Genomic DNA, 16180 nt, shown 5'->3' with positions numbered 1-16180 from the left:
CACAACCTGAAGTTGTAAAAGTGCCAGCATTACAGTGTATTTTCTACTGTGCTTTATGGTGTATAGTATTTATGTAATAACAAAGAGAACAAATCATAAGGCTCTCTTTCCACTTTGTCTAACCTATATGGTGATATAGGAAACAAAATCTGAATTCAGCTGGTTTCCATGTTTTACTAAGTGAATGCTGGGATTACCATGTCAGTGCCAGCTCCTTCCAGGTGCACCCTTCTTTTATTTACAGAATAATATTGTACTGTTGTGTTGTAGTAGCGTTCACATCAACATTTGTTTAGAACTGTGTAATTACAAACAAGCTAAAAGTATTATGCAAAATAGTTAGCTTTATCCAATGATATTAGTTTAATTTAATGTCCAAATGTAATTCATCAATAAATAAAGAATAAAAAGTATATCCAAGGATATACTATAGAAGAAAATACTCCTGCATATTAAATATGCATTATGTATAATATCTGCTTGCATAGACTATGAACATTGTGACTTTTAGTGGGTGCAAGAATTTCAGATAGATTTTGAACAATGTTAAGATTAACCTGCTTCCTCTTGTGCTAACTGCTGACACTACAGGCAGAAACCAAGAAAATGCCAAGGCCGGCTCTATCGGCATAGAGGAGTAAAGTCATGATTATGACCCAGGTGGCCCAAGTTTGATTAATGGCTTGGGAACTTTTTGGAGCTTGCAAGGGGAGGGCAGGAGTGATGCAGCATTGCAGGCTAATCTCTGTTTGGGGAAAATAGTGCTGATGTGCATTTCTGGGGTGCATGGTCACATGGTAGAGGCCCTGGTGAGGACTGTGAAGAAATGAATGACTTGGCTTTGCTGATGCCCATTGCATGTTGTACCCCCTGAAGCATGTTACTTGGTATATGCCTTAGGGACAAGGCTAAAAATTAAGCAAAAAAACCCTGGTGACTGCCTCAGTGACATCCCCTGTTGGTCACCTCCCATTCTCAGGAAAAGGAGAATGAACGGGCCATTTACCTGGGGGGGTGATGACCAGAAAATAGTGGGGAAAAAGCCCCCCAAAATTCAGTGAATCTCATCCTTGAAGTAATGCTTTTGCATTCTTGTCAGATGTCCTTGGTAGTCTTGGCTAACTGTGCTCCGACTTGTACACTGTATGCACTGAAAAGAATGCCATTTTAATCTGTATAAGGTAACATCAGCTTAGTGGCCATATGGCTTGTGAAAAGTGCAATAAAAATGCATTTAAAAGAGGTACTAGACTGTGCACACAGCAACGACATAAGTATGGTGCAAGCTTTGGATTAAACATTAGATCAAGGCTGTACCTGAGCAGTAGGTAGTTCATGTGGATGTAAAAGATTCCTTAGTACTTAACAAAAAGAGCAGAGGAAAGTCCCTGGTGCCTTGGCTAAATTTCCCTTTATCAGTAGGAATACCATCTTGGGTCTCCCCTGTAAAGAGGCAATTAACCTAGTGGGACAAAGCCAGCAAGCAAAGTGTAAATAAATAAAATATTTTACATTTCTGATTATTTTTATTCTTTTCATTACAGGCTCATTTTTAATGGTACTTATTTAAAATAGTAACATTTCTCTCTTGGAAGGATGAGATTAATTAGTCACAGTTTTCTAGGGTTTGTAAGATCATTTGACATGTAAAGACAAGCTGCATGCTTGGATAGGTTGCAGTAGGTGTAAGTCAGTAGGAGTCAGCTATTGGAATGTTGCCACTTGCACAGATAATTCTACATTTGCATCTGATTGCCTTTCTCTCACTTAAATTCAGGATTGTTGGCACTAAATTGGGCTCAGAAGGTGCTAAATACATATGTGAAGGACTTCTGAAGAACAGCACTGTGAAGAATATAAGGTATGGACTATTTTTGTGTTTACTTTTTGTTTGTTTATTTCTACCTCTTTTATTTTTTGGGAATGTAACAGTGTCCTTGTTCCAACAAACTGTGCTGACTTGTATGTCTTCCCCTGCTGTATACAGAGCAGATTGATTTACAAACAAAGAAAAATGGGCATAGCTGATGCATCTCTGTTATTCTTGCAAGCAATAATGCAACTGCCACAATGCGCTGTCACATATGATGGCATAGATGCTATTGTATTGGTAGTGTTTCTGACTTCAGCAAGATATGAACTTATGAAGATGCAAACAGAATTTTCATGGCCTGGCCTGCTGAGTCCATCCATTAGTTACAGTTGTCCTCTCACATACCCTTATCCTAATCTTTCCTGTTCTGTCTCATGATTTATGCCATAGTACTTCCTCAGCTGTATATTAATATTTTATCATGTCTAATTTGAGACTAGACCTTGTCTGGCTGCCACTAATGTCATTTTATTTGCTCTCTGTTCTTCCTGTTCAACTCTAGCTCTAGTCACAGGAATCTAAATCGTATTACTTTTATGTCCTAGTATATAGATGCCTAAATTTTTTTGATCATACACCAGGACCCCACCCACCCTTTTACCATTTTGCCAACTCTTTTGTTTGCTTTTTACCATCCTGATTTTCTTTAATCTACAAGACGTCCTCAACTATATACAGTCTTGCAGATGTGTCCGTACCACTGCTTTGTACAGTGGATGAGTCTGTCATCTTTGGAATGGATTCTTCTGATTTTGCGCACCAGCATCATGTTGTCCTTCATCACTGTCTTGGCATATTACATAGCACAATTCAGCTAAGTGGGTGGATGTTCTTCATGTTTCACTGTTGCAGTCATCACATTTGTGTTATCTGCCTGCAGGTAGCCCTCAGCCGGCCTGAATACCAGAGTCTTCGGATTTCTGTGTCTGATGCTGTCTCTTCTTCTATGAAGTCAGGTCGTCAGGGGTATAAAACATGCAGCCGATGCTATTACATCAGTCTTTCTTGCAGTGCGGTGCCCAAAACAGAAGAAGTTCACGGGTGCCGGTCGGCTGTCTCCTGAAAATTTTGTTTGCGAGTTTCAGACCCGAAGTCTTCAAAAAAGATAAGTACCCCGTTGGGGATCCTTTTTCTTGTTCTAACCGATGTCAGTAAAAGTTAACAATTGTCTTGCCTGTGGAAAGCAAATACCTCATAGAGATTTTCATTCTTACTACATCCCCTGTTTAGGCCCAGGCAATGACGTCCATCGCTGTTGGCTTTGTGCCTTGTTCAACCCCCGAACTATTCATCGTTGGGCTATTTTTGCAGCCAGTTACTTTCGTACTTGATCTCAGTACTTTGTAATGTCTTCGATAAGCCATCCAACTACCAATCTTCTGAAAAAACGTAAGGATAAAGACAGAGACAGACCGCATAGGTCCAAAACTGCTGACGACGCTTCGTTAAGCTAGTCGCCAGTCCGTCAGTACTCAGTAAGGTGCTTTTGCAGCCCCTGATACCAGCTACTTCAGATTCGCAGGCCTCTACTGAGACACATTCGGAGTCCGGTATGCCGCGAGATGCTTCTTCGACTATGGAACCTGCGGATGTCTCTACCTTGGATGGGTCTGGCTCCGCTGTGCAGGCACCAGCTTCTGAGGGTGTATTCAGACCTACAGACATTCATATTAAACCAACACCATCGTTTCCATCCAGAAGTTCTGAATCCCTCAGGCCAAAGCCTCGCACTACGCCTAGAAAACCGATGACCAAACCGCAGACTCAGGCCCATATGCCTCAAAAACAAATGCTTAGAATGGCTGCAAACCTTATTACCTTAATTAAGGGAAGCCAGCCTTCCCCCTCTAAGAGACCTAGAACTGAATTTCTTTCTGATTCTTCTGATCAGGAATCTGATATTTCTGCTCCTTGTGATTACCAGGATTTGCCCTTATTTACTTATGAGGATTCTAATGCAGAGGATTCCATTCCCTCCTCCTCCCCTCCAGAAGATCATTCTTTAACTTCTGTGATGGCTTTGTGGTTAACTACTGTGACTATGGTGTGTAGGGTCCTGGGTTCGAGACCTGCATGGCTGTTTATTAAATGGTGAAACCTTGCATACTCTTTGGGAGCATTTCTACTGGGAAAGCCAGGATTACTCTGAGTCCAAAAAGAGACTTAGGGAGTTCTTACTCCTGCCTCAACACAGGCCTTTAGCTATCCCTCCTGTTCTGGACATTATTGTAGATGATGCTTTCTTGGAATCCAGCCTTACTACAGACACTTTACATCCAGCTCCCAGAAAACCTGACAGGTACTACAGAATACCTGACTCTCACAAGTTCCTCTTCAAGAATCCTTCTGCTGATCCAGAGACCATTTCCCAAGGACCAAAAGGCATTAAGGCTACTGCTGCCAAAAATCCTACCCCTTCTGATAGAGATTCTAGAGCCTTAGACAGATGGAGTAAGAAGGTATACACTTCTGCTACTTTAGCCATTAGGGCTTTAAATTGCCAGTTTCATATGTTAAAGTATCAGCAGCATGTTATAGGACTACTTAAACAGAATGATGTTGATTCCTGACTGTGCTGAGCACAAAGAATTACAAGATTTAATGCATTCTGCAGAACAGGTTGGTAAACATACTTTGTAATGTGGTTTCGATGCTTTAGAAGCATCTTGCAGGGCTGCTGTCACTGGGTCTGTACTTAGAAGGCATGCTTGGATTAAGGAACAAACCTTGCCAGATCATGTTAAAGCTAAATTACTGACTGCTCCCTTAAACCAAGACTGCCTTTTTGGCAACAAAGCAGAAGAAGTCCTCAAAAGGATGGAGGAAAAAGCTAAATCTATGCAAACTGTTCAGAATTTCCTACAAGTACAGCCTCCCAGATTCAGTAGGCATTGGCCTTCTAAGAACTGGTCCTTTCCAGTCCCTTCCAGGCCTTCTCAGTCCAAACCCAAGAAAAGCAGATCACCTAGGCTGCAGTCTCAGGCTACGCACAGACCTAAGCAGTGGGGGGCTCCCACTTCCAAAGCAGGGAGTAGTAAGCCACCTCCCTACAGAAAAATGGCACAATGACTTAACCTTAACCCTTCCAGGCCTTGCTCAACTACCTGCTGCCTTAGGAGGAAAGCTCGCCCTGCATGCATAAAACTGGAAACTCATTACCCAGGACAAATGGATTTTGAACATAGTTTCCCAAGGTTACAGATTCCACTTCCACACTCTACCAACCCCAAATGGTTGGCCAGATCTACCCCCAAATCAATGGGTGGAGGTCCAGCAGCAGGTTATCTCTCTTTTCAGTATCACAGCTATTCAAGCCTTCCCAGCAGAACAAAGGGGACAATGTTTGTATTCAAGACTTTTTCTTGACAACTCCTGGCGTCCTATCCTGGGACCTCTCTATTCTCAACACCTTTCTGGTAGTTCCAAAATTCAAAATGCTAACTCTTCAACAGCTTCTTCCCATGCTAGCCAGGGATGCCTGGCTGGCAACCCTAGACTTAAATGAAGCTTACCTGCACATCCCAATAAGGGAATCTTGCAGGAAATACCTACGCTTCGGGACAAGCTCCTTGCACTATCAGTTCTCTGCATTTCTCTTTGGCTTATCTATTGTGCCCAGGGTATTCACAAAGTGCCTAGCTCCAGCCATTGCATTTTGCAGGCAGAGAAATATTCAAATTTACCCATACTTGGACGATTGTCTGATTCAGGCAGAAAGCCAGGACTTGCTATTACATCACCTGGCATTCGTAAAGAAACTTCTAACCTCACTGGGGTACACCATCAATGAAAAGAAATCTCACCTAGTACCCTGCCAACAGATTGTATTCCTGGGAGCAAGCTTGAACACAACTTCCCAGATAGCATTCCTCACTCCAGAGAAACAAGTTTATTTGACGACCTACTTCAGAATATTGGCCACAAAGTCCCAGCTGTCTGCAAGGAAAATACTGCAAGCCCTGGGATTCATGGCCTCTTGCATTCTACTAATTCCATATGCAAGACTGCATATGAGGAAACTACAATGGTATCTAAAAAGCCTATGATGTCAACATTCTCAGGACCTGGAAACAGTAGTTTCTATCATTCCTTGTATGAAGACAAAGTTCCTTTGGTGGGCAGAGGCCTGCTACCACAACAAGGGACTCCCTTTCACTCTACCCCCTGCCGCTCAAACCCTAATAGACGCATGAGACTATGCATGGGGGGCTCAAATGGCAGGGCAGTGCATTCAGGGCAAATGGAACCTGAGGCAGATGCACCTGCATATCAATCAAAAAGAAATGTTAGCTGTACAGAATGCTCTGACAGCCTTCAAAGACCGTATTCTTCCAGGACAACTATTAGTAAAGACAGTTAACACCATAGTTATGTGGTATATAAACAAGCAGGGGGAACCCACTCGTACCCGCTCTGCAGACTAGCCATGGCTCTGTGGAACACAGCCTTGAGTTGCCAAGTACACCTACAAGCTCAATTCCTGCCAGGCAAACTAAATTCACTGACAGACGACTTAAGCAGAAATCTCATGAATCCACACGAATGGAAACTAGAACCCAAAATATTCAACCTCTTGAGGAACAAATGGGGGACTGCAGAGATAGACCTGTTTGCCTCCCCTCAGAACTATCAATTGAACAAATTCTGCACAAGAGCTCCCCACAGTCAAGCTTGGAAAGTGGATGCCCTGACCTTTACCTGGGAAAGCCTCTCAGTTTATGCCTTTCTCCCTCTGCCTCTCCTCTCGAAGGTTCTACTAAAGATCAAACAGGACAAGCCAAGGACAATTCTGATTGCACCAGACTGGCCACATCAGCACTGGTACCCCCCCCCCCTTGCGCAGTATGATACTGCTGCAACCATGGCACCTGCCTCAGACCCCTTCCCTACTGTCCCAGCAGGCGGGCCAGATCCTGCATCCTCTGCTTCAAACCCTGAACCTTGCAGCCTGGCTAATTCCCTGAGCTCTCCTCTAGCATCCCTCAGTAAGCAGGTGCTGGATGTCATTCTGGAGGCAAGGAGGCCTAATACTAGAAAATCCTATGCTGAAAAGTGGAAAAGATGCTGTTCCTGGAGCCAGGCTCAGGGGATGGGCACAACGGTGCCCAGCTTACCTCATATTTTACAGTACTTAACAGAAATGCTCCACAAGGGCCTATCCTGCTCGTCAATTATAATTCATGCCTCTGCCATTTCAGCACATTATAATACTGAGCCACCCCTCTTCTCTCACCCCTTGCTAAAACAATTCCTTAGAGGGACCAAAAATTTAAGACCCCCCCCCCCCCCGGAGAGCTCCCACTCCAGCCTGGGACCTTAACTTTGTATTGGAAAAGCTCACAATCCCCCCCCCCCTTTGAGCCAGCTGCAACAGAAGAATTGAAATTCCTTTCTTGGAAAACAGCCTTCCTTCTAGCCATCACTTCAGCAAGAAGAGTGTCTGAATTACAGGCCCTCATGACAGTGGAACCCTTCATTATCTTCCATGTGGACAGGGTTTCTCTCAGGACTAATCCTTCCTTTATGCCCAAGGTGGTGTCTAGTGTGGCCCTAAATCAGTCCATCCATTTGCCTACTTTTTTCCCTAATCCACAAAACAGAGGGGAACAAATACTGCACTCTCTGGATGTGCACAGACAACTTAGATTTTATTTGGACAGGACTAAGCCTCTCAGAAAATCTGAACAGCTGCTAGTTGGCTTTGCTGCAGGGGCAGAGGGAAAGGCCATTTCAAAGCAAACTATCTCGAAATGGATAGCCCATTGCATCAATTTCTGCTACAAGCACCATGGAAAACCTACCCCACAGGGGATAAGATCACATTCCACCAGGGCTGCATCTACCTCTGCGGCTTTTCTCAGAAGAGTCCCTACCAGGGACATCCTAGAAGCTGCTTACCTGGAGCTCTGTACATACCTTCACCAAGCATTACCACATGCCTATCTTTTCTAAATCCAGAGCTGGATTTGCCACTGCAGTCTTGCAGGGCTTAATAGCTGGCCCTAATGCTCTTTAACTTCCTCCTTCCTTCCTTAGTTTTGGGAATCAATCAAACGTGATGACTGCAACAGTGAAACACGAAGAACATAGTACAGTTGTGTACACTTACCATAAATGTAGATGTTCGAGTGTATTCACTGTTGCAGTCCTAGTTACCCTTCCTGCAGCCCCCTATCTTCTCTTAGCTCTACCTTTCTTTCTTGTTTGGTATATTTATTTTTTCTGGTGTATTTGCTTTTTAATGGGGGTGTACCATACCATATAATTGCTTCCTGTTATGGGGGCACCTGACATCTGGGGCAAGAGAAACTGATGTAATGGTATTGGCTGCATGTTTTATACCCCTAGACGACCTGACGTCATGGAAGAAGAGACAGCATCCAACGCAGAAATCTGAAGAGACTGATATACCTGCAGGCAGATAACCCAAATGTGATGACTGCAACAGTGAATACACTCGAACATCTATATTTATGGTAAGTGTACACAGCTGCACTTTATTGCTTCTAAATCCTTTTGTGTTTTGTCTTCTTTCAAGTTACCCAGCTAAGACTGCATGTTTTTCCTAGATTACGTTCTAAAGAACCCTTTATTTAAAACTTTTTTGCACTGAATTCTAGATGACACTTGAATGCAGGCCTGTCTGGTGACTGGCCTCCCATCTTTGGTACTACATTAATCTTCATGTCAGCAGCCAGCATACTAACTGATGTTGCAATCTAAGTACACTGAGATATCAGACACAAAAACAACACACCGAACTTTTTCCAGCATGAAAATATGCAACACACTGCTATTTACTGTCTTTTCTATTTGTAGTCCTCTTTAGCAGCTATACATTCCATCCAGTCAGATAGCCATGTCCCAGTCTGTCAGTTTGGGTCTCACACAATACCCCTTGAATTTTCTGCTGGCCTTCTATTATGTGTTGTATCATTGGCCTGAATGCCAAGTGTATCATGTTTTGCTTTGTTCACCTCTCTAGTGATCCTGAAGTAAAACTGCATTACATTTGACTCTCCAGACTTTTGATGTTCACCATATCGGCAGTGATTCAGTCATAGAAATTGATTGGCAAGACTATGGAAAGTCATACTATTTATTGTCAGCTAGAGAAATAGCATTCCGGCCCTTCCCCAGCCTTCCATGCAGAATTTTTGCATTCTTTTCTCTGGAATAGAAGTGGGACAAACAAATTGATCTTGGATCCACCTTTATGAAAGAGGATTGCCATTTCTAACCTTCAGTCCTGCAGGAGCACTCCAGTTACTGATGATGAAGTTCTGACAGTGTTTCAATGAGCAGCCATTCTCAGCTCTTAACTGGCAGGGTCTTGGCTCGACCTTGTGCCTTACCTTCTGCACTTGATGCATCTTCCTGGGCACTTTAAGTAGTGCTCCTGAAATTGATTTAAATCCAACCACTGTCAGCTTGATAGCTAGGTGAGTGTTACATGGGTGTTGAGAGAGGTATTGGAGGTCAAGTACGTCATTTGAAAGACTCAAATCAAAACAGGTGTTCAGTGAGCATGTCCATTTGTAAAGTGGCTAACCTCCTACGCAACTCCATTTTCTACACCAACCATACCTCTCAACTGTTCATATTTTCACAATGTCCAGATTTTTGCCTCATATTTTTGTCTGTTTCTCATAAAATTTGTGTTTTTTTCTGGCAAATCAATGAGGACTGAAATAACTAAATAATGACATACATTTGAGTTGCATAATTCAAATCCTATACAAAATGCGTACTAACACAAATTCTGTTATTGTAGCAACTTTCTAAGTAAGTTTATAAGCGCAATATTTAAAAGCTGTCCTTAGTTTTGGGCCTTTAACCCCATTATTTTAGGCTTTGTCCACATTTATTACTGTAAGAAGTTAACAGGTATGCTCCCAGCAGAATGTTTTACCAAATTTGTGAAGAGGGAATTCATTTATCTTGAAATGAGATTTTGAAAATGTTCTTGTTAGACTTCCGACTAGGTGCTCATGAGAATGCACCTGAGAGAAGATTAGGATCATAGTGAAATTGGTGTTTACTTTCCTCTTTTCAGTGAATAGGATTTCAAGTAGACTTAATCACTCATGCCTGCATTCTCAGGGTTTGCCAGCAGGGGTCACTGAGAAACTCAGAAATCATGTACTAGTTCATGAAATATGAGTTACTACTTGTACATTTACATATAATTGGTAAGTGGAAAAGAACACATTCAGATTAATTTAAGAATATATATTAACTCTCTGTTTACTTGATTTGCAAGAAAAAAAGTAGAAGTTTCTGCAGTATCTTTTGCTTATGTCAAAGTCAAAGTAAACTTTATTGTCATTTAGAACTACACACATGTAGCCTAAGCGAAATTTCGTGCATCAGCTCAGTTCTTGAGATTACAAAGGAAAGTGAAACAACCCATACAAGTAGAGGAATAAACATAAGTAACAAATGCAATACTATCCCAATACACACGAGAGAGAGCAGAGGCATTTACCAATACATATACGAAAAGAATACCCTCAAGTGAGTTAAATTAACTACCCTATTTGAAGTAATACAAAACACACTACATGTTGAACAATGACCAAGTTATTTGTCTAATATTGCACTTGAGTGGGTTAAATAGTACTGACTATGGTTGTAATAAATATTGCACTTACTTGGAATATAATAATTGTATATTAATTATAATTGTAAGTATATATTGCACAAATTAAAAGTGACTTATGTGTCTATATGCTAAAGTATGTGTGTGTTTGTGTATAAATAAATAAATATGTGCTTGTGTGCACGCGCGTGTATGTATGGGAGCAGCAGCAACTTAACAGCAGTCAGAGTTTAGTTGTTTCTGTACCAGCAAGCAATATATGCGACCATATTCTATTTTATGTCATTCTTGGCCTGTAGGTACTTGTGCCCCTTCTTTAGGTTTTGTGATTCCTTTCCTGTTGCCCATCAGATGTGCTGTATTACTTTAACTCCAGCTGCAGTAGGAGAGTGAGTCAGCTCCACACTGCTTAGCACTCCTAGCCAGTGGGTCAACATCCCCATGACTTCAAATAACAGGTAGGTTCCTTGTCATCACGACCCTGCTGTGTAGCTAATGGTACATCATCACTATGCCCCTAATCATAACAGTGAAGTATGCCCTTTGAGAGCCTCAGTTTGATCCCAGACTTAACTGATGGCTCAAACTTATGTTAATCCTGGACTTGGCTGATAGGTCAGCCTCACATTGATCCCAGACTGATGAAGAATCACCTCACCTTGACCCCAGATTTAATTGACAGATCATCCTCACTTTCATTTCAGATTTAGCTGATGGACCTGCCTCATCTTGGTTTCAGTCTTTTTTTTTTTTTAATCAAATATTCATTCATGCTAGTCTGTCTCCAATTGTCATAAGTATTTCTTGATGTGTCCAAGAATTTCATGTTTGGTTAATATGTAGTTAATGTTAATATTGATGTTAATCTGATTATTGTGAACCTGTTGTGTTTTGTACTTGTATGCCTTTTATGTTTTGTCTTTGGCCTAGCTTGTGACTAAGACAACAAATGAAAAAGAAATAAATAATAAATTTAATTTTGTACAGTGCCATTTGCTAGAGATCAGCCTCACTTTGACTGCAGTCACAGTTACTAGGTCAGTTTTACCATTATCTCATCTAATGCTCATGGGTCAGCCCCACCCATTCACTCTCATAACTATTGTCTGAGCCTTACAGTGATACCAGCCATAGCTGATAGGTCAGCCACAACATGACTCTAGACATACTTGCTGATTCAGCCTCACCTTGAACACATGCATGGTTGTTGGAAGATCCTTACCTTGATCTAAGACATGGCTGTTGGATCAGCCTAACCCTTGATCTCAGATGTTCTGCTGCTTCAGGGTCACCTTGCTCTCAGACATGCATGTTAGATCAACCTCTCATTTTGATATCAGATGTGCCAGTTAGATTAGCTTAGTTTTCTTTCTAGGCATGGCTTTTAGGTTAGCCTCACCCTGAATCCACATGTGGTCACTAAATCAACCTCAAATTTATCCCATGTGTTGCTGTAAAGGTAGCCAGACTTTAATGTCAAGCATGGCCAGACACGCCTTGGTGTTGGAACAGGATGTCTAGACCTTAATGATAGGTATGGCCTTTGGTTTGGCTTCAATTTAACCTCAAGTTATTGGCTTCAGTTTAGCCTCATCTTGATCCCAGGTGTGTTCCCAATTGCTATCATGGGGTCAGTCTCACCTTAACCCCAAGCATGGCTGGAGGTTTAGTCTTACCTTACCCGCAGGCATATTCATTGGATCAGCCTTACATTGACCTCATGAGTGGCCATCAGGTCTGCTTTGTCTTGATCTGAAGCATGGTCACTGTGCTATCTTGACCATTACTCCACATATGGCTGCTAGGCAGACCTAATTCTTGTCTTAACCAGTGATGTTGTTCGTGTTTCACTGTTGCAGTCCTGACTATTGGGATTTCTTGGTTGGCCTGAATACCAGAGAAAAGTCTTTCTGGCTCCCAGGCTGGGAGACACCCAGACAGACATCAGTACACTCCGGTATAACGGTAGCCAGACTGCATCAGAACACCATTTTTTTCTTGCTGCAGAAGACCTGAAGCAGCATTCAAGTGCATCGGTCAGTTCATGCCAGAGAGAACTTTTTCTTTCCTTGCTCATGTCAGATAGTCAATAATTGTCTCTGTTTTGGTAAACAGATCCCACACAGAGACTTTCACTCCCTTTGTGTTACTTGCCCTAGGCCCTGATCACAACATTGCTAACTGCCACTTTTGTGCGTGTTTTAATACTAGAAATGTCAGGTGTAAGGCTGAATTTCTTACCAAGTTTCTTAGCCAGCAATCTGTTCAACCATCATTTATGGTGTCCGTTAGTCATACCGAATTTGAGCAGCCTAAGAGCAAGAAAGATATGAAGCAAAAACATAGGCCTTTGGACTACAATCCATCTCCGTCTGACTCTCCATCCAGGCTTGTAATTCTTGAACAAGGTGAGCCGCGTACACAGCCCCCTTCGTTTCCAGAACCAATGACTCAGGCCTCTGTTGAGACCCTTTCAGAGTCCGACATGCTGTCTCTCCCATCCACTTCTATGCAAGCCTTTGACAACGGCTTGTTAGTTGGGTCCAGGACCGCTCACCAGGCCTTGGCTTCCAAAGAGCGTACACTGTCTGGAGACTTGGCAGTGAGGCCTCAGCCCATTACAGCTCCAGTGCATTTTTCAGCATCCTCAAGAGACAGGTATGAGGGTGCTGGACATTCCTAGGATTAAGACCTTAGCCACTCCAAGAAGGCCTTCTGTAACTAGGCCCGCAGTTAGGCCTTCTGGTTCAGCTCCTCAGGCTTCTCAACAGGATCTTTTCAGACTGGCCGAAGATCTCCTTTCTCTTGTCATGTCTAGACGAACTGTTGTCACTGGTAAATGGAAAAGAGATGAACACTCAGAAATTTATTAGCATTCCCCCCATGTCTGGGGTGGACCTCCGACACACAAGACTCTGGATCTGAAGAGGGCCCTTCATACACTTCCTATGAGGACTCTGACTGAGGAGATCCTTCCTTCTGCTTCCCCAGCAGAGGATTTCAGAACATAAGCCTTTGGCTGTTCCACCAATTCTGGAAGTGGTGGATGATGTCTTCCAGGAATCTTCACTTAAGACTGACTCTCTACCCCCTGCCCATCGAAAACCTTACAGGTTTTACCGTGTTCAAGAATCCCACAAATTTCAGGGTCAGCAGAGGGGTTTTTGTAAAGAAATGATCACGCCAGGACCTAAGGGAGCCAGAGCCAGTTCTTTCAGAAATCCTCTTCATACAGATAGAGAGCAGTGCCCTTGACAGGTTCAACAAGAAGGTCTGTACCTATGCCACACGCACTATGAGGGCCATCAACTGCCAATTTCATATGATCAAGAACCAGCAGATTATTCTTGACCAACTTAAACCGAAAGTGCCTACACTGGAGGATAAAAACCTTTCCAAGGAATTGTCAGACCTTTGTCATGCTAGTGCACAGGTAGCTAAGCATTCTATATGCTGTAGATATGCCATGGAAGCATCTTGCAGAGCTGTCACTACTACTGGGTCAGTGATTAGAAGACATGATTGGCTCTGAGAACAAGCTCTTCTGGCCCATGTTAAATCTGTTAGATGCCCCCTTGACAAGAATGTCCTTTTTGGCCCAAAGGCAGAGGAAGTGCTGAAAAAGATGGAGGACAAAGCCAAGTTTATGCAAACGGTGAAAGATTTCTTCCAGGTGCAGCCGCCCAGGTTCAGTAGAAACTTCCCTGCTAAACACTGGTCTTTTCCCTCCTGCCTAGAAGTAGCCAGAGGAAACCTCAAAGGGAAAACCACACAGGCAGAGGCCAACCCCTGCAAGAAGGCAGAAAGTGGAACTCAGAAGCATCAAAGGCAGGGAATTTCTAGACCACAAGCCACTTCCTGGGACTCACAATGACTCAGCCACCCTACTCCCCTACCACCACAAAGCTTGGAGGAAGGCTGTCTATTTTCTGTCATACCTAGACCCTAATTACCTCTAACAAGTGGACTCTAGACATTATTGCAAATGGCTACAAGCTCACTTTTAAAGAGCAATTAAAATCCTCAGGTTTTCCAGGTGTCCCCCTAAATCAAATGACAAGAGGCCCTGGTTCAAATTCAAAATCTTTGTGTGCAAAGAGCAGTAGAGCCAGTCCCTTATCCTCAGCAGGGAACAGGATTCTATTCATGACTATTCCTGGTCCCAAGGAAAGAAGGCTGTTGGCATCCTATCCTGGACCTGTCAAAACTCCACCAGTTTCTCTTGCTTCCCAAACTCCATATGTTAACTCTTCAAAAGCTCCTTCCCATGCTGTCCCTGCAGGCCTTCATGGTCTTTCTAGACCCAAAGGTTGCCTACCTTCCCATTCTTATACTGGAATCCCACAGAAAGTTCCTTCGCTTCAGGGTAGGATCCAGTCAATATCAGTTTTCTTCTCTGCCCTTTGGCTTATCCACTGCTCCAAGAGTGTTCACAAAGTGCCTGGCTCCAGTAATTGCTTTCTGCAGGAACAAATCTATCCCTACCTGGACGACTTCCTTATACAGTCAGCAGATCCCTCCAAATTACTCCAGGATCTGAAATTCAGTCAGAACCTCCTGTCCTCTATGGGGTTCACATTGAACCCCCAGAGGTCCATCACTTCTCCAACTCAAAAAATTGTTTTCCTGGGAGCCCTCCTGGACACCACTCTCCAGAGGGCCCCCCCCCAAAAAAAAAGCGTCCTTCCTAACAGATTACTTCCAAAGGATCCAAATGAAGGATCAGATTTCAGCAAGGGAGTTCTTAAGAGCCCTGGAGTACTTGGCTTCATGCATCCTCATGGTCACCCTTGCCAGACTGCACATGAGGAAATTGCAGTGGTATCTCAGGAGCATATGGTGCCAGAACTCACAATTACTAGAGAGAGAGATACTCCTCATTCCTTGCCTCAAACGAGTTTGCATGATGGGCACAGACTTGCACCCGCAACTCAGGCCTCCCCTTCATGTTCACTCTGGGACCGACCCTTACAGCAGATGCCTCAGAGACAGCTAGGGGGGCTCACTTCCACAACCTGTAAACCCAGGGGAAGTAGGAAATCACCTTCAGAAGCAGGTACATCAATTGGAAGGAACTCATGACTGTACAAAAAGACCTAATAGCCTTCAAAGAAAATTGGACTGCAGGTGTTCTGCTAGTAAAGACAGACAACACCACTGTAATGTGGTACATCAACAGACAGGGAGGAACACATTCCTACCCTCTGTGCCATCTAGCAGTGCAAATCAGGGAAATGGCACACTCTGTAGAACTGCATCTCATGGCACGATACCTACCAGAAGTTCAGAATCTTCTAGAAGACCACCTCAGCAGGAATCTTTTGGATCCTCACAAGTGGCAGCTGCACCAGGAGATTTTTCCAGACCATAACCCAGTCCTGGGGGGTTCCTCAAGTGGTTCTCTTTGCCTCTAAGCAGAACACTCAATTGCAAAAATTCTGCACCAGAATCAAACGGGAGTTGGCCTGTAAAACGGGTGCCTTCTCCTTCCCATGGACCCAGTTATTCATTTATGCATTCCCCCTATACCCCTAATTCTTCAGGTCCTGCTCAAGGTAAGGGAGGAGGGCCCAAGAGCAATACTGATAGCCCCAGACAGCACTGGTACTCCCTTTTCCTCCAGCCCTCCAACCAGGCACACTGGATTCTGCCACAGAGGGTGGACCTACTCACTCATAATGAGGGAACAGTTGTTCACCCCAACA

General features: G+C 43.3%; 1 protein-coding gene across 2 annotated transcripts in view; it reads left to right on the top strand.

Moving 5' to 3' along the window:
- Positions 1-16180, top strand: part of LOC122787571 (nucleotide-binding oligomerization domain-containing protein 2-like) — a 326951-nt gene that overhangs the window by 150820 nt on the left and 159951 nt on the right. For both annotated transcript variants that reach the window (XM_044054354.1, XM_044054353.1), the window contains exon 3: positions 1778-1861. In XM_044054354.1, coding sequence (XP_043910289.1) covers positions 1778-1861 — 84 coding nt within the window. The remainder of the gene's footprint in view (positions 1-1777; positions 1862-16180) is intronic.

Source organism: Protopterus annectens, chromosome 13.part0, assembly GCF_019279795.1.
Source record: "Protopterus annectens isolate FY-2018-M chromosome 13.part0, PAN1.0, whole genome shotgun sequence".
In the NCBI taxonomy this organism is placed as follows: domain Eukaryota; kingdom Metazoa; phylum Chordata; order Ceratodontiformes; family Protopteridae; genus Protopterus; species Protopterus annectens.
Note: the sequence above shows the minus strand (reverse complement) of the source record. Positions and strands in the feature narration are given on the sequence as shown.